General features: G+C 38.7%; 1 protein-coding gene across 4 annotated transcripts in view; it reads right to left on the reverse strand.

The window, feature by feature from the left end:
• CDK14 (cyclin dependent kinase 14) overlaps window positions 1-19092 on the reverse strand; it is a 723342-nt gene that overhangs the window by 215099 nt on the left and 489151 nt on the right. For all 4 annotated transcript variants that reach the window (XM_046020428.1, XM_046020430.1, XM_046020427.1 and 1 more), the window contains one exon: window positions 5607-5655. In XM_046020428.1, coding sequence (XP_045876384.1) covers window positions 5607-5655 — 49 coding nt within the window. The remainder of the gene's footprint in view (window positions 1-5606; window positions 5656-19092) is intronic.

The raw sequence follows: 19092 nt of genomic DNA on the forward strand, positions 1-19092 counted from the left end.
TATCTTTGGACAGCCCTTGATTCCGTCTTCCTTGAAGCTCCCACCAGAGCCTGGACCTCCTCTGTCCCCTATGAAAAATCCAGTCTGCAATTTTTTAGAACTGCTCCCTGGCAGGTAGCAAGGGGCTTAAGAGTGAGTAAACACCACACCTACATGATGCTTTCAGGACCTGAACCTGTGATTCATTCCTGTGAAGAGGAGCGTCCCCAGCAATTTCTCTGAACTGCAAATTTGGGGCCTCCCAACAACACTACGTGCGGGTGTCCGAGATCGGGACAGAGACCCGCTTGGATCTGAGCATCCATCCGTTTCCAAGGCTGTCATAAAGAATTGCACGCCTGGTAGCATCCTGACGCTGGGCTCACATCCACAAGCCAAGCAGCAGAGGACTGCAGCTTCAGCTCATCCTGGAGTGAAGAGAACTGAATTTCAAAATGTCTGCTTTCTAGTGTGTCACCCCAATAAACCCAAGCCTAAAAAAGTGCATTGATGATGTACAGAGTAATTTCTTTGAAAATACTGCAAGAAGAAATCTCCAGGCACTAAATAAATTAAAACCGTTACTTTGAAGTAAATAGAATTATAACAAAAATGATCAACAATGAAAAAAAAATGTGGAAGTGGAAGAGGAGTTAAAACTTTGGCTCAACTGCGCCTCCTAGTGCCAACAGCTGTTCTTACGTTCCTTTCACTTCTCTAAACTAGTATAGAAAGGGACAGTCCTTTCTTTGCAGTGTATTATTATTATCTTAGAAAATTTTAGATCGACTTGGAACAATAAGGCAGAGTAGAAAGACAGGACCTTTCAGTTTCCTGAGGAGGCACTGATTGAAATCTTAATGGAATGCAATCAGATAGGACAACAAGAAAAATAGGGACTCGGCAGCATAAATATAGAATGAAGTGTGTTATTATTTCTTTAAAAAAATTATTTTAAATACATTATGTTTTATGCACATGTACCACAACAACCGAGCAGGTCATCTTTAAAATACATTCTGAAAATTGAGCATGGAATTCAAGAACCCTTTCAAGGAAAAGTGCAAGAATGTGAAGTTAGAAAACTTTTAAATCTTCTGAATTTGGGTTTGTGAATGCTGGTACATTCAAATACATGCAGGTTAATGTCTTCTTCTCTATTCTTGCCTTTCCATTGAAGGAGCTTCTCTGTACTTACTACACATTTTAAAGAAGCGATGCTTTCAATTCTTAGGAGAAATTCGGTTGGACTTACCTAACTGGAAGGATTATGAGCTGAAGCAGAGCATGTGGATGGAGAAAGCAGGGCAAGGCTGGCCTCCACCTAGTCAAGTCTGTGGACACGTACTGCTTTATCTGCCATGAGTTGTGTTTTCCAAATCTGTCCTCTGTGGCTTATCCTTGGTTCTCTTTTTGCTCCTTTCAACCCCCCCCAAATTGTTCAGCTGTTAAAAAGTTCCAAAACAAGCAAATGTGTTCCTGGAATCCTACCCTAACCAGTGCTGGAGAGTGTATACTAAGGCTTGCTTCTCCAGCCAAAATAATAAAAGATCTTTTAAGTGGCTGAAATTCTTGGTTGATTGCATATACATGCCCATGTCAGACAACTATAAATAGAGAGATTTGGAAGAAAAATAGGGAGAGTCTTTATAACTCCAGTGAAATAAAATGGAATGTTTTTGAAGGCAGTGAGAAAACAGTACTTGTATTTATAAAATTAAGATGTGTCTCTCTTTAATCCAAAATCTCCTTTAAGCAGGAAGAGCCCACACAAATCATGGATGCCCAGCATGAGGGAATAAAAGGGCTTTCTTTTCTTTATTAATAGTTATTTATTATTCTCAATCCTATAATTAAGACTTCTTCTTTATACTATCCTTTTGAGTTTAGATATCTGCAAGATCTTTTGATATTTTTCTCCCATCACTGCTTTGTTTCCCCAGAACACTAAAAAAATCCTTCAAAGGATAAAATTATGCCCATGGTTACTGGTATAAATGAAGTCAGGAGGGAATTGTATTGGTGTTACCTAGGGCAGACTTGCCCCCCCCCCCCCCCAATAAACTGGGTCACTTGTTACAGCTGTTCGAAGAGACTTGAGGATTCACTGCTCAAGAAATTCTGGCTCTTTTGGGTAGGTTAACACATCACCTAGTTTTAATAGCTGAGTTAATACATACTTTTAAAAGCTATCCCTACTTAATTTGGAACAGTGACTTACTTTTTATTAAGCTACCCATCTTATATTAACCCATCTAAATTGAATTCAAATTAGTTCTTGCAAATTAATTCACTTTATTTTGAACCTATTACTGCTGTACGAGAGAATTTACCAAATGTTCCAGTTTCACAATTGTGCTTGTAGACAAGCAAATTAGTCAGCAGTGATGGAGAAAGCCAGCATTTGCTTAATAGTCTTTAAATGCAGTTCTTCTGAACCTTGACCTCCCTGACAAGGACCTCGTGACAGAGGTTGAAATGTCGACTGCTGCAAAGTCACAAGTCCATTTGGAGGACGGATCAATAATATAATTAGAGTCTCTGAATTCTCAGTTTTCTCTAAATTTCATTGGGTTTTAATGGGTTAGAGGCTATGGCTTGGCTCTAAGGATTCAGTATATAACACTGGGATGCCAGAAAGTAGTATTTTAAAAATATTTTTAGTGATTTTTTATTACTTCGTTTTTCTGAGATAAATCCTTAAGGCAACAAAAAATAATAAGACTTATGGGAGCTTAAAAAGTAGCATGGTTCTGAACAGGTTATGTTTATAATTTAAAAATCTTACCTCAAGTTCAGTTTTTAATATTTTTGCTAAAATGCTTTAAAAGCAATCTAAGGTAAGACCCCGTTTATTAGATGCTTTTGAATTAACTCCAATTTTTAAAAAAACGACTTTATTTATTTTTATGTCAGAGAGAGAGGGAGAGAGAGAGAGCACATAAGCAAGGGGAGAAGCAGGCTCTCCGTTGAGCAAGGAGCCTGATGTGGGACTCAATCCCAGGAGTCCCTTATTCTAATTTTTTTTTAAAGCACATGTGATGTTACAGATTAAAAGAAAGACATTAACCACAGTTCTATCAGTTCAGTAACTCTCGTATGATCTCCCTGACATGAGGACGTGGAGATGCAACGTGGGGGTTAGGGGGATAGGAGAAGAATAAATGAAACAAGATGAGATTGGGAGGGAGACAAACCATAAGTGACTCTTAATCTCACAAAACAAACTGGGGGTTGCTGGGGGGAGGGGGGGTTGGGAGAGGGGGAGGGGACTTATGGACATTGGGGAGGGTATGTGCTATGGTGAGTGCTGTGAAGTGTGTAAACCTGGCGATTCACAGACCTGTACCCCTGGGGATAAAAATACATTATATGTTTATAAAAAAAATAAAAATTAAAAAAATTAAAAAAAATACATGAAAATGTAAGAATTCCTTTAGTATTTTAGACCTTGATTTTGGTAGAAAAATTATAAATCCTATGTTCATAGAAAATGCAAGTAATAAATCCCTGAATACATCTTAAGGAGAAAACTATGTTATTATTTTGCAAAAAATCATATTCTGAAGAATTCTTATTTGCCCTCGAAAGTCAAAGCATATTTACTGACACCTAGCATCTTTTTAAAAAAATCTGGACATTGTGCATAATGCATGCAGTTTTTAAAATTTCTAAAACATCAATACTAGAGGACTGTTCATTCTGATTTTCATCAATGAAATTAACTACTCTTGTTGTAACATGATCAATACCTCTCAGAGCAAAGTAAGCATGGGGTCTTAGGTGGTCAGAATGAAGCAAGCCTGTCAGAAGCAAGCAGGTCAGAATTCAAGCAACGCTTGAGTACTATTCCAATTTTGCTTTTCTTTTAGAAAGACATGAGGCAACCTCGTTTCCCTGGGGCATCCCACCTGTCATGGTGGAATGGCTGGACGAGAAAGGCCATTCATTCATTGGGGCCCATGTGCTTGAGAGCTTGTGATGGCGGGTGGTACTGAATACAAGCCACAGATATGAACGGCTGGAGTGGGCCAGGTGTACACAAAGTGGGGTCATATCCATAAGAAGACAGTGGAAAAAATATCATTCACCATCATCTACACACACCCATCTCCCATTTTTTTTGTTGACTACTCTAAGTGGATAAGGACTGCCATTTATTTTCCTGGGCAATTTAGAGGTCACTCTAGCTTGGCCCCTCTGAAGGAAGGAAATGGCTGTTCTCCGCAAATGCTCTGTGTAGATCTGCCAGATGTTCCTGTGACTTCAAAGGTGGGGTTAGAAATTCAACTGCTTTATAAAGAACTGTCTCCTAAGACGGTTACCTGGTTAAACAAACCTTCTTGAGCAATCATGACAGAATGTGTTTGGTCATTTAATTAAGGTAGGAACTGTGTACTATATGTGGTACCTGGTGTATGAAAGCACTTAATTTAATTGTTAGACTGATGACCAGTGATGAGGGGGAGGGTGAAGGGTACAAGAGTGGAGGAACAGGCACAGAATGTTCCCAACAGAGGGCATGCCTCCCAGAGGAGACTCTAGACATTAAGAACTGATTCTTCAAATGGCCAAATGCAAAGCCTTGTGTTAGATGAAAATAGTTATCCCAGTGCTCTTCTAAGGATGAATTTAATCAAAATAAACTGCCAAAGCTTCCAAATAAACCACTGCAGAGTTTAAAGTACTCACTTCATGAGTTCCTCACACTAAGTTGTCTACTGGATCTACTGACAACATTTGTATTATAAAAAGGTTTTTTTCCTTCTTTTTTATTTTTATAATTGATGATGTCTAAAATGAAACATGTCATAACAATAAATACTGAGGCAATAACACTAAGTTCCCCACAGACAAAATTCTGTTATGACAAATTAATTTTTTTAAAATCAAAGCAGTCCCAGTTACCTTTTTCCCAGCATCATGCTTGAAATATGATCTCTACAACTAATGAGAGTGACTCAATCACTCTGCTTTCTAACTTTCAATGATTTATTAACACGTTGGCTTGCAATAAAAGACCCCTGAATAACTTGAGAAACCCAGATCTTCAGATTTCATCAAATTTCGAAACCAATAAATAAAATGATTTCAATGAGATCAGATGAGAGAACAGAAATTAAATAAACAGATGACATATATTTCAAGTGATACACATACTTCGCTTTCCAACAAGGCTTAGGAGAACAATCGATAAACTGAAAAAATCTGAAAGATCAATTTTATCTAGCTCCAAGTTTGTCACTGGCATTATTTAGATTAGAATCAGTCATTACACTGTACTTAGATGCTATTTTGCTATTGCGAAAACATTTCTTGGAATTCAGTTATGAGAAGATTAAGCATAATGAATTTTAGGATTTAGAATTCTCAAGCAATGCCACGTTGCTCTAAGAATGCAAACTCATATATAACAGCATCGGCTTAGGGTGAACATGGCGGCTGGTGCCCAGTTAGGGCTTACCGACTATTTAATGGTTAAATGAATGGATGCATGGATACTTGGATGAGCAAATGAAAAAATGTCAAGACAAACTTATCTGGAGAGTTTTAAGAATTGAGAGAGAGACTGAGAGAGAAAAGAAAAAGAGAGAGTGAGAACAAGCACAAACTGTATAAAGACTTACTTATTCCATGCTTGCCTAAGGTTTTTAGAGCTGTACAGGGTAAAGCGTTCTGAAATAAAAAAGAAAAATGATAAGCAACCTTTGTTTCAAATGTATACATTACAAGTATGTTTAAAAAAAAAAAACCCTCAACTTTTAAAAAGACAGTGTTTGACTTAGCTACGGTTATGCCGGCCATGGTACACTTCACATTTAGATCGGGCAGTTACAAAGAATAAAACAGGAAGATCATAACATTTTAAATAAGGAAGCATTGTTTTCTTTTGTTACAGTGATTTATTTCATAATCTGGTTTCCTAGTAATTATTTCTTAGAATAACTAAGTTTTAATCGGGTAGAAAAAAGAAACACAAATTCCAAACTTCCAAACTCTAAGTCTACAGAAGAACATTGACATATCGATGAAGTGAGAGCTGCTGCTTCACTATGAAGATATCTCTGATCCAATACAGTAATGGTAGTTCTCCTTTCTTACACTATTTAGTATTTACATTTTCTTTCTTACATTTACTTGGTTTGGCTCAAAGCCAAACTATTAATGTCCTCTAATGTACATTTATGTTTTTCATTAAGTCATCTTTATTATATTTTAAAAATTAAGATGTTGGTTTTACCAAGTTAAACAATAAAGCAGCACAGAACAGATGTTAATAATCTCCTCTCCTGCTCTCTATTTTTGACTCTTGAAGACACAGCAATTGTTAATGTCTAGGGTATGTCTCTTTCCACATACTTCTTTATGTTTACAATACAAACCCATCCATATATACGTGTGTAGATACTATTTTAATTTTTAAAGATGGATTGTATAATAAACAGTCTGAAATCTTTTTAGTATACAGCAGACAGTCTTTCAAAGCAAGAAAATAGATGTAACAATTGTTTTAAGACTGTATAATATTCCACAGACTAGAAGTATCACAGTTACTTAGACTATTTCCTACTGATGACAACTGAGAACATTTCCAGTTCCTTTTCCCTTAAAAACAATGCTTTAATAAATATCCTCGCACATCTATCTCTGTATACTAATGCCTTTGTTTCTATTGGACAGATTTTTCCATGTTGAACTGCTTGGTAAATGGTACACACATTTTACATTTTAATAGACGCTGACAGATTACTTTTCATTTTCCAGCAATGAAAAAATGATGTCTCTTTATAGTATGCATCCCTGGAATGCAAGGATGGTTTAATATATGCAAATCAATAAATGTGATACGCCATATTAATAGACTAAAAAACAAAAATCACATGATTATCTTAATAGATGCAGAAAAAACATTTGACAAAATTTAGCATCCATTCATGATAAAAACCCTTAACAAACTGGGTATAGAAGGAATGTACCCAATGCAGAAAAGCATATACATGACAAGCCCACCGCTAATACCATACTCAATTATGAAAGGCAGAAGGCTTTTTCTCTAACATCAGGAACAAGACAAGGGTGCCCACTCTCAGCATTTTTTTTTAAAGATTTTATTTATTCATTTGACAGACAGAGATCACAAGTAGGCAGAGAGGCAGGCAGAGAGGAAGGGAAGCAGGCTCCCTGCTGAGCAGACAGCCGACCCGACCTGGGGCTCAATCCCAGGACCCTGAGATCATGACCAGAGCCGAAGGCAGAAGCTTTAACCCACTGAGCCACGCAGGCGCCCTGACTCTCTCAGCATTCTTATTCAACAACATGCTACTAAAAGTCAGCCTGAGCAATCAAGAAAAAAAAAAAAGGAAGAAAGAAAGAAAAATAAATAAAAGGTATCTGAATTGGAAAGGAAGAGGTAAAACTGTCTCTGTTTGCAGACGACATGATTTTATATAGAGTATCTCCACCAAAATACAATTAGTGCCAAATTCAGCCCAGCTGCAGAATACAAAATCAATATATAAAAGTCAGTTGTGTTTCTCTATGTTAACACTGAATTATGTGAAAAAGAAATAAAGGAAAAATTCCATTTATAAAGCATCAAAAATAATGAAATGCTTAGGAATAAATTTAACCAAGGAGATAAAAAATCTGTACATTGAAAATTATTAAGACACTGACGAAAGAAATTGAAGACACAAATAAATGGAAAGGAATCCTGTGTTCATGGATTAGAAGAATTAATATAGTAAAATCTAGGGCGCCTGGGTGGCTCAGTGGGTTAATCCTCTGCCTTCGGCTCAGGGTCCTGGGGTCCTGGGATCAAGCCCCAAATTGGGCTCTCTGCTCAGCAGGGAGCCTGCTTCCGCCTTTCTCTCTGCCTGCCTCTCTGCTTACTTGTGATATCTCTGTCAAATAAATAAAGAAAATCTTTAAAAATAATAATAATATAGTAAAATCTTCATACTACCCAACATCATCTATAGACCTAATACAATCCCTATTGAGATTTAAATGGCATTTTTTTGGTATTTATACAAACAAGAACAAAACAATCCTAAAATGTGTATGGAACCACACAAGACCCTAAATGGTCAAAGCAATCTTGAGAAAGAAGAACAAAGCTAGGGGCATTACCTTTCCTGATTTCAAACTATCTTTCAAAAAGTTATAGCAATCTAAACAGTCTGGTACTAGCATAAAAACAGACACACAGACTAATAGAACAAAAGTGAAAGCCCAGAATTAAACTCAGGCATGAATGGTCAACTAATGTTTGACAAGGGAGCCAAAATACTCCATGGAAGAAAAATAATCTCTTCCATACGTGGTGGGAAAACAAACAAAAAAATGAAACTGGACTCCTATTTTAAACCAGGAAGAAAAATTAACTCCAAAAGGATTAAAGACTTAAATGTAAGACCTGAAAGCACAAATAAAAACAGAGGTGGAAAAAGCTTCTTGACACTGGTCTTGGCAAGGCCATTTTTATGGATTTTATGGATACAACACCCAAAGCACAAGCAGTAAAAGCAAAAATAAACAAGTGAGACCACAACAAACTAAAAGCTTCTGCACAGCAAAAGAAACCATCAACAAAACGAAAAGGCAACCTATTGAATGGGAGAAAAATATTTGCAAACCACCTATCTGGTAAGGGGTTAATATCCAAAATATATAAAGAACTCATAAAACTCAATAGCAAAAAAATCAAATAATACAATTAAGAAGTGGGCAAAGGACCTGAACAGACATTTTCCCAAGGAAGATATTCAACTGGCCAACAAGTACATGAGAAGGTGCTCAGCATCACTAATTATCAGATTAAAACCATCAAAACCACAATGAGATGTCACCTCACACCTGTCAGAATGGCTAGTATCAAAAAGACAAGATAACAAATGCTGGCAAGAATGTGGAGAAAGGGGAATGTTTATACATTATTGGTGGGAATGTAAATTGGTACAGCCACTATGGAAAACAGTAGCAACGTTTCTCAAAAAATTAAAAATACAACTATCATATGATCCAACAATTCCATAGGAGGATATTTAATTTCTGATGGAAATTAAATCACTAACTTGAAGAGGTTTCTGCAGCCTTATGTTCACCTTGACACTACTTACAATAGCCAAGATATGGGAACAACCAAAGTATCCACTGATGGATGAAATGAATGAAAAAAATGTAGTGTATATAGTGTAAGGGACAGTATTTAGCTGTAAAAAAATAAGGAAATCCTGATATTTGCAACAATGTAGGCATTGTGCCCATTGAGGGCATTTTGCTAAGTGAAATAAGTCAAAGAAAGATAAACACTGTATGATCTCACTTGTATGTGGAATCTAAAAAACTCTGAATTCAACAAAAGCAGAGACCAGATTAATGGTTGCCAGGGGCAGGGGATGGGGAGGTAGAGAAATGGATGAAAAGCAATCATAGGATATAAGTTTCTAGTTATAAAATGGATCAATTCTGGGGAGGTAATGTAAAGCATAGTGGCTTTAGTTAACAATATTGCACTGTATATTTGAAAGTTGCTAAGAGAGTAGATCTTCAAAGTTCTCACCACAGACACACAAAAATTGTAATCACAAGATGTGATGCATATGTTAACTAAACTTACTGTGGTATCATTTCATAGACATATATAATATCACTCTGTTGTGCACCTTACACTTATACACTGTTCTATGTCTAGTCTATCTCAATAAAAGTGGGCAAAAAAAGTGTCGTAGCAAAATAAAACAAAGAGATATAATGTAGACAGACCAGTATGAGAGGAACACTTTAGATTAAGTGATGAGGGAAGGTGAGTTTCAAACAAAACAGTCAACAAAATAAAGTTCCCACCGGAAATCTGGTTGGAGTATCATTAAAATATCTACTTATCTGAAAAGAATAATGTAAAATCTCTGTACATAATCTTTTGGTGTGTCTTCCATTCAGAAAGGATTTGTGTGTATGTCCTCCAATAAAATTAAATGGCATCTTGTTCATATTAATCTTGATTCTTTTTAAAATTTCATACTGAAAGGCTTAAGTATTGCTTAATATTGGTTGGTATCTCTTTTCAGTGTTGTCTGCTTCTAAGGACAAGCTTTTAAAGGAGAGGATCTAAATGACTGGTATTGCTTTTGTTATGGTATATTTCCTATGGAAGAATACCATTAGATAAGAAGAACAAAAAGAAATGTTAAGAACCTGTTCAACTTCCCATTTTTAAACACAGTCTTTATCCAAACAGAATGACTGGAAATACTGTGCAATGATTCATTGGTTCAACTACTATTTATTGAGCAACTACTATGCGCCAGGTGTCCTTCCTGGTGGCTGAGGCTACAAAGAAGGGAATCATACAGAAACCCTTCATGCAGGCAGGAAGCTTATATTCCAGTAGAACGTGCAAGGCTGGAGTGAGCCTGAAGGACAGGGTAGCTGGAGCAGACAGAAAGCCTGGGAGAGAGAAGTGGAGGCTGAGACAGAGAAGGGGCACAGGGCAGAAGACGAGCTCATATGGAGCCCTGTGGCCTGTAACTCACCATCCACACATTTTGCCTTCTGTTTCAAGAACACACTATCAGGAGCAAGGACAGAACCGGGAGATCAAGAAAAGTTTTTTACAACTGTACGAGAGGGAGATGATATACTTTGGGCCCTAGAAATAGTGACTGCAGTGAGAAGGGGTTAGTCCGTCTGCAGCTTGTTAAAAGGCAGAGCAATAGATTTACTGATGGATTGGATATAGGCTATGACAGAAAGATAGGCATTAAGATGAGGAATAGAGGGTTTACAGATCTCTAATTTCCAAGTTCCCAAGATTGAGAATTTCATACTCAACTCAGCTGCCATGCCAAGAATACACGAATCTTTCCAGATTCAGAAAGTACTGAAGGTTTTCATGGAGCTTCAGAGTCACCATTCAAGCTGGGATAATTGTTAAAATATTTAAGAACCTGCCAGGCATGGACTCTGACCAATCAGTGCAGAAACTGGTCATTATGCTCTAATGCATGTATTTCCCGAAGATCAGGCCTGATTCCAAATAGCCATTGTTCTAAAGCTATGGGTCAAAGTGCTCACCAACAATTATGAATTAAAAGTCTCAAAAGAACATGTAATGTCTGAGTTTACTCTCTACTAGCCTGCATTATAAAGTCACAACGTAATTTAGCCAGTTGGTGTAGAGTAGAAACTTGAAGGCATATTCTAGGTTTGAGGATTCACTGACAAAGAAAGGAGAAATGGGGAGAACAGTTCTTTTTATAAAGGTCTTTAAAAAAATTATTATCTGAAGTCTGGTATTAAAAAAGCAAGATATATTTTAAAAAAATTAATTACATCAAGTGTTCTTGTAAAGCAAATTTGATCTCCTTAACTTTGTCCTCCCCACAAAGCAATTTTAATAATTTGCTATGATTTCAGGAGGAACAAGAATTCCATTACAGATAAAATTAATACAATCTTGCATTTACAAGTAAATTATTATTCTTGGCAATTAATGGCTGCACATAAATATAAGTTCTAAGAATTGCCTCTATTTAGAGTTTGACAGGATATGCTAATAGAATTTTCCCCCCAGAAATACAGTATGTCCAATTTAGCTGTGCATAAAAGCCCAAACTGAAACACGCCATAGGAAAGTTAGAAAAAATAAGGAAGAATGAGGTTTCCCTGTGTTTGCCTTCCATCACTACTCGTGTAAACTCTGAATTCTTTTAGCAAATGTGACCTAGGCACCTGCCGGGGTGCCAGGAGCTGCACTGGACACGGCAAAGTGGGTAAAAGTCCCAGTTATAGTTCAGTGGCACCGAAATGTAAATACAGAAATACAAATACAGGGTGAAGAGTGCTGTCAGTGTGGATATGGTCACCATCCCTCGGGAGCCTGGAGGCAGAGCCAGTAAGCGCATCTGTTTCTTTTCCAAATGAAGACAGGATAAACTCAAATATCTGAAGCCAGCCCCAGTAAAACACAAGCACTGCTCTCTTGTATCCAGAATCCTTCAGATCTTAAATGCCAAGTACACAATTTCAAATGGAGGAGGCTCTACCATTTTTTTTTTTCCTGTGGGGCCAGGAACATGCATTACATTTATAACTCCATGAAAAAATTATATTTTAAAAGCAATTTCCACTACGAATAAAAGTGATGTTCCATTAGAATAAACACAATATAATTCAGCACGTAAGTTTGAAAAACAAAAAGGTGCTGGAACCCTCAGCACGTAAGTTTGAAAAACAAAAAGGTGCTGGAACCCAGGGCTTTGAACCAGTAACAGTTATCTTTAATAAAATATTCAAGGGCCTATGAATGACTTTATCAGATTATTCAAGTTATTTGCATATGAGTATTTTACACTGTTATGCTTTAGTTAAGTTTACTCTGTCAGTGACTACTTTAATGTGAGCTTTCTCTTTCCAATTATGTTTAAACTAGAAGTTTAGAATGTTGTGATGTAAAGAACTGGCGAAACTCTGAGCATAACTGAGGAGTGCAATTAATTTAAACCTGCAGGCTGATTTTCACCTTCTCTTCTTGCAGGGACATTGCAGAGGACAATCACACGCAGCGGGAGGCCAGGGAGGAGGGCCGGCACAGAAGAAATCTCTCGCTCTGCCACGGGAGGGGGGTGGGAGGACAGAGAACTGGAAAGGTTTTCCCTCAAATTGCCCTGCTTGTGTGCTGCGGGTCGTTGTAATACCGCAGGAAAACAGGCGGAGAACAATGGTACACGTTCTAGGGACTCAGCTTAAAAAACCTATAACCGCAGTGGCTTCGGGCATTAGGAAAGCAGACTGGAACCCACAGGAAGAGAAAACCTAAACTGGAAGGTACACATTCGCTTATAGGTAAGACCTGGATCCATCAGGAGAATAACTTTAATTTGAATTCCCCTCATTTACTTATCATCAATTTTTATTTTTTGGCTTGTATCTTACGGGACACTGCTGTGTTTCTAACTAACAGGAAAACATACGAGTAAACAGTTACATCAATCAACAGATTAGAAACCCCAAATATGTTTGAAGGACTTGAGAGGTGAAATCAGGATTTGTAAGCTATCACTTTTCTTTCTTTTTTGGGAGGGGTGGCAACAGAGATGAGATCTTACAAGTCTAAGGCTTTAGCATATCTCTTGTAAACAGATTTAATATCATCCAACATAAATAATATTACCGAACAAGTGTTTCATAAGTCAATAAATCAATATAAAAATGAGCATGTCCAAAATGCCACAGGAAATGTTAGACGTGCTTGATAATTAACTCCTCTCAACAAAATATTCAAATGTTCACAATTTAAAATTTTTAGAATTATTTTATATTTTAACAAATACATTTACTCTTTCTTACTGAGCTTGTAAGAAAAGTAGTAAGAATTTCAGCAAAGAGCCGTGGTCATTGTATCACCTGGCAAGGGTGCTGAACCTGAGGCCCTTCTCAGGATTGTTTCAGTGAAGCAGAAGGGCTATGGTCCTTTAGAAGGTCAACAACAAACATAGTTACGGATCATGCTAGTGAGATTTCAAACAATCACTCTTATTGTTTATGTAATATATAATATCCTTAAATCCTTTAGGATAGGAGACATGAGTGTTCCTTCATTCTCACATTTATTCTACAAATATTTATTATGTGCCTACTGTTTGCCAGGCCCTATTCTAGGCACTGTGGATATACAGCAGTGCACAAAACATATATGGTCATAAGCAGCCTACAATAAATTACGGCACCAATACTAACAGATTATCAATACAAGAAAACTATATTGACAAGTATGCAGAAGAATTTTTATGCAACCTTCACTGTCTCCTATTAGGAAAGCCAAACCAGCAGTGAACACTTCAGTTGATAGTCTGATTGAGACAGATAAGCTAGATTTAAACTATTTATCTTTTTTTTTTTAAAAAAGATTTTATTTATTTATTTGATAGACAGAGATCACAAGTAGGCAGAGAGGTAGGCAGAGAGAGAGGAGGAAGCAGGTTCCTCGCTGAGCAGAGAGCCTGATACGGGGCTCGATCCCAGGACCCTGGATCATGACCTAAGCTGAAGGTAGAGGCTTCAACCCACTGAACCACCCAGGTGCCCCTATTTATAGTTAAAACAGAAGTAAAGCAGAATTCCTGTACAGAAGAGGAGGGTTTATCCCAGATGGAGAGGGCTAAACTTGTTCCAAAATATGGGGATGTTAAATCTCTCAACTCCAAAAAAGCAGAGTGACCTAAACGGGCATCTTAATTTTTTTTAATTTTTATTTTTTAAAAGATTTTATTTATTTATTTGACAGAGAGAGAGAGAGAGAGCATGAACAGGGGAACATCACGCAGAAGGAAAGGGAGGGGGAGAGGGAGAAGCAGACTCCCCACTGAGCAGGGAGCCCGACATGTGACTCGATCCCAGGACCCTGGAATCATGACCCAAGCTGAAGGCAGATGCTTAACAACTAACACCCAGGCGCCCCCTAAACAGGCATTTTGGAAATGATACATAATAATACATATGTTCACACACCTGCAAATCACAGCTTTAACACACTTGATAGCCGCAAAATACATAATGACTGAGATCTGGCACACCTTGAATGTTATCCATGAGGCTCTGGCATGACACATTCATGCTGAACAGAACTGTACTGCCCTGATGCTGTCCCCCGGTGGCCACCTCAAAATGCTCGGCAGCCACCTTCAGATGGTGCACGCAGGAGACGGAAGCAACGTGACCTACTCCAGCCTCGGCAAATCATCTTTTAATTCCCAAACGTGGGCATGTTAAAATGAGTAATCTCTTAGCAACTTCCAGAAACAAACATTTCTCCTACTTCATTAAATATTTACTTCTGATGGCTTGGCTTTTCGGACATGTGTACAACTGTGGCTTTGTGAGTGCGCAGTCCCTGATGAGGTCTTCAAACTATCCAATCTTAAAAGTCAAGGAAGGCTCCTCTTTCCCTTAAGATGTCTTTCTCTAGGAAAGTTTAACCACAGGCATTCTTGCAAGTCTAAAGTGTACTGTTCACAAATCATGTCTTCACAGTGCCCAGAAAACAAAGGAGAGGAAAGATTCTGTGTCTCATTCTCCATGTGTCCCCACCCACCCTTCATCTAGACTTCCCTAAGCGATAAAGAGATCAGGAAGGGGGCGCTCAGCACCTTCAGGGGCAGTGTGAGCAATCAGGGAGTCCAAGAACTTCATTTTACAGGAGTAAACTGAGGTTGGAAAGGTTGAGTCGCCTGAGGCCATGATGCAGGCTACTGGGATAGGCTGAACAAGGACTCTGCTCCCAGTCTACTTTCCCCTCCCAAAGAGCTGGGCTACCCAAGGCTCTTATTAGATATTTAGCAAACATTTTCTATATGCTAAGTAGTTTGCAAATACGCACTCACTTTAGTCCTCATGACAACACTGTGGGGGAGGGGCTATGGTCATCTCCACCTTATACCTTACACACAGAGAAATTGAGGTAGTGAGACACTGGGCACCTTGTCTGTGTTACACAGCTCACATGTGGCAGAGCCGGATTTGAAGCCAGCCCGGCTAGAGGTGGAGTCCACGCTCTTCATCACTACACCAGGACACCCCTCTGTGTCTCTGCTGGCAAAGACTTGAAGTTGGACCTCACCCATACACTAAGCCTGCAGCAGCACAACAGAGCACAAAGGTCCTTTAGCCATCAATATAAAACAGCACGCTTCCAACGAGCTGACATTCTGGAACAGGCAAAACTACAAAGACAGTAGAAAGATCAGTGGATGCCAGGGTTAGGGCAGAGGAAGGGAGGAGTGGGCAGAGCACAGAGGATTTCTCAGGGCTGTGAAATTACTTGGTATGATACTGTAAAGGTGAATACATGTCATTATACATTTGTCCACACCCACATTATACATTTGCTCACCAGGAGTAAACTCTAATGAAAACTACGAACTCTCGGTTATAATGATGGGGCAACGTAGGATCAGCAATTCTAACAAACGTCCTGCCCTCGTGGGGCATGTTGATACCGGGGAGGCCGGGACTGTGTGCACACACAGGGTATGTATGGGCAATTTCCGTGTCTTCCCTCAGTTTTGCTGTGAAGCTAAAAGAGCTCTTAAAAAAAGCATGCACACAAACGTACTCTTTTCACTCCCAATGCACTTTCTGTAGGCAGTCAGTGCCTTAACCTTTTGTCTAGGAGAACGAATCTGTCTTGTGTTCACAGGAAGTGCCAGACCATGTCTTCCCAGTTCTAGTAACCTTGGACATAATACTTAACAACAACAACAAAAAAGCTCTTTCGGTGCCTCTGCTGCCCTATATGGGAGTAATAGCAGTACTTACCTCAGTTACTGTGAATGTTCCATCAGGAAATGCACCTCAAGAGCTGGCAAGAGTGTCTGATGCACAGGAAACATTTAATACCTGCTATAGCTATGACTACTATTATCACAACTACTACTGATATGCTTGAAAAACCGACCATCTCGTACGGTAAAGTTCTACATCCACGAGGCAGACATACTGTATGTGGGAAAGCAGTGTTACCTAGGGAGAGTAAATACTCAAGTTATCCTCAAGTACCCCTTCTGAGGCAATAAAGAAATGACGAAAATCACAGATGTTTCAATACTCTTCTAACTCCTTATAGGTAAGTCTGTGTTTTTAAAGCACTCGTGGAGAGCAAGGATGAGCGTTGAGAGAATAGCAATTGTTCTTTTTAGCAGTCAGGAGATTATTAGTTGCGTTTACCAAGCTGGCTGTATAGGTGAAAGCACTGTGTAGGTACACCATGATGTCCTTTCTTAATAATCTCCGTTGCAAACATTGGTCTGGTAGCTAAAAAGACATTCTGACAGCACTGTATCGAGGACAAGCGCAAGTGAAGGAACTTTCATCAGATCTTAAAACTGAGCCAATCGTTAGTAGTCAGTTTATCTTATCTTACTTGAGTATCTGGGGGTAAAATATTCCTTGCATCATACATAAATCAAGATTTTTCCTTTCACCTCTATACTAGCAAAAGACGTATTATACCATAGTCGTGTCTATTTGTCTTGCATGATCCCTATGATAATGGCCCAAAGAAGTGTTTTAAATCAACATCGTTTTAAACAAATTAAGGCTCTGAGTCACTTATTTTAGCCAGGAGTAGCTGATCAGCCTAGAAGTCATAAACTCTAGTCTGGGAGATTAGATTAGTATCCAGGAAATATTTCTTCTTGCCCCTCTCCCCACCCTCCCTTCCCTGCCCCGTGGAGATGATATTTGGTGTGAATAATGGATGTCGGCGGTACTGACACAGTGCGGGTTTAAATGTGTCTGTGCATTGTGCTCTTCCTGTCTCTTGTCACAGGAAGAGCATTATTTCATAGCTGTCGCTCCGAGGAGGATGCGAGATGTGTGGTGAGACCAGAACCCGGCCTACATCCTGGAGGTGAACCTGCAGAACCCAGACAAGATCAGCTGAAACCCAGCTCACCACACAGGCTCGAGCAACAAACAGATACTCATCTGGGTTTGGCACCAGCATTGGGATAGTTTGTCTCAAGCCCTGTCATGGCGGAACTGATTGCTCCATGTGCTTCTGGCCCAGTGCTACCTTGTGGGGCTTTCCTCACAGATCTTCAGCTACATTTATCTTCCTGCCTACTGCCCTCCTAAGAGGGTAATTCACAGGAAAACATTTGGCAAAGTGTCAAAAACTATACAACACAAATAGCATCACAAACCAAAGAGCACTTCAATTTTCAGTCATTATTCTAACAATTTTCAAATGCTGAAAATTGTACACAAATTCTCAGGTTACAAATACTGTTGTCCATGTGCCTCTAAAGTCCCAGGGACAGAAAAGAGAAAATCCTACCTTCCTCCTACCCTTGGTTCAATCACTTAGTCATGAATCTCACAGTGGAATTACTACTCAGGATAGTTAACTGTGCACAGCTTAGGTCTGTGGGGTCCCACTCCTCTCCTGGGGAAAAAGTCAACTACTCAATGTACTCAGCTCAGGACCAACTTGAACACAGGAATCAACTTGTCTTGTTTTAGATCTAAACTTCCAATTCCCTGTCCCCCGTTCCTAAGATCTTATTATTATTATTTTTTAAGTTTTTGAAAAGATGTTTAAAAGTTCAGGGTCAGGAGACATGGAGGACCTTTTCCAATGCATGGATTTCTAGTTATACTTACTGTGTGCAGGATGAATATAAAACATCATGTTATAAACCAAAGAAAGCCATAACAAGTGTATGGCTGGTTTATGGTACTATGGATGGTATGTAACAATTCAAGCTTGCCATTTTTAAAGAGCTGACAGTTCTTTCAGTACCTTGAAAGTTATCCTTGTCTTCATTTGATTCTGTTCTCACTCTTAGGCTGAATCTCTAATTCTTTTCTTAGACGTAGTTTTAACACTGGACCGTATACAAGGATATTAGCTCTTTTGGGGGGTGGGGAGAGGACAGCAGGATTACTGAAGGGATGGGGAAATCTGTATTTGGTGACTGGCATGCCATATCAACCTTGGTGAGATGAGGTGTGGATAATGCCCCAACTGAATCTTTACAAAACTCCAAGAGTGAAAGTAATGAACCTTGCCTACTTAGGATTTTGTTTTGTTTTGTTTTGATAAGGCTGCAGTCAGAAGAACTTTATTTCTCCTTAAAATTGTAACCTTATTACATCTTCTCTGGCATTTTCTGGACACTCTGCTAGTCTCCATCACCACTGATGCCCTCTAGTGAAAATACATGGGAAATTCTTCAAGCAGATACAGAGAAAATCAGTACAGATAGTCCCTACTTTGCAATGGAATGGGTTTCTGCAATTTATAAAGATAATCCCCTCCCATAGGTCTGCTTACTGGGGAGGAATGGAATTATTATTTTACGGTGTTGAGTGATTATCAAACTTTTTGGTTATTTCTTTTCTTTTTTTTTTTTTAAGATTTGATTTATTTATTTAGAGCTCATAAGTGGGGGGAGGGGCAGAGGAAGAGCGAATTTCAAGCTGACTCTGCGCTGAGCGTGGAGCTGGATGTGAGGCTCGATCTTATGACCCTGAGATCATGATCTGAGCTGAAATTAAGAGTCAGATGCTTAACTGACTGAGCCACCCAGGGGCCCTCTTGTTTTT

Source organism: Meles meles, chromosome 10, assembly GCF_922984935.1.
Source record: "Meles meles chromosome 10, mMelMel3.1 paternal haplotype, whole genome shotgun sequence".
In the NCBI taxonomy this organism is placed as follows: Eukaryota; Metazoa; Chordata; class Mammalia; order Carnivora; family Mustelidae; genus Meles; species Meles meles.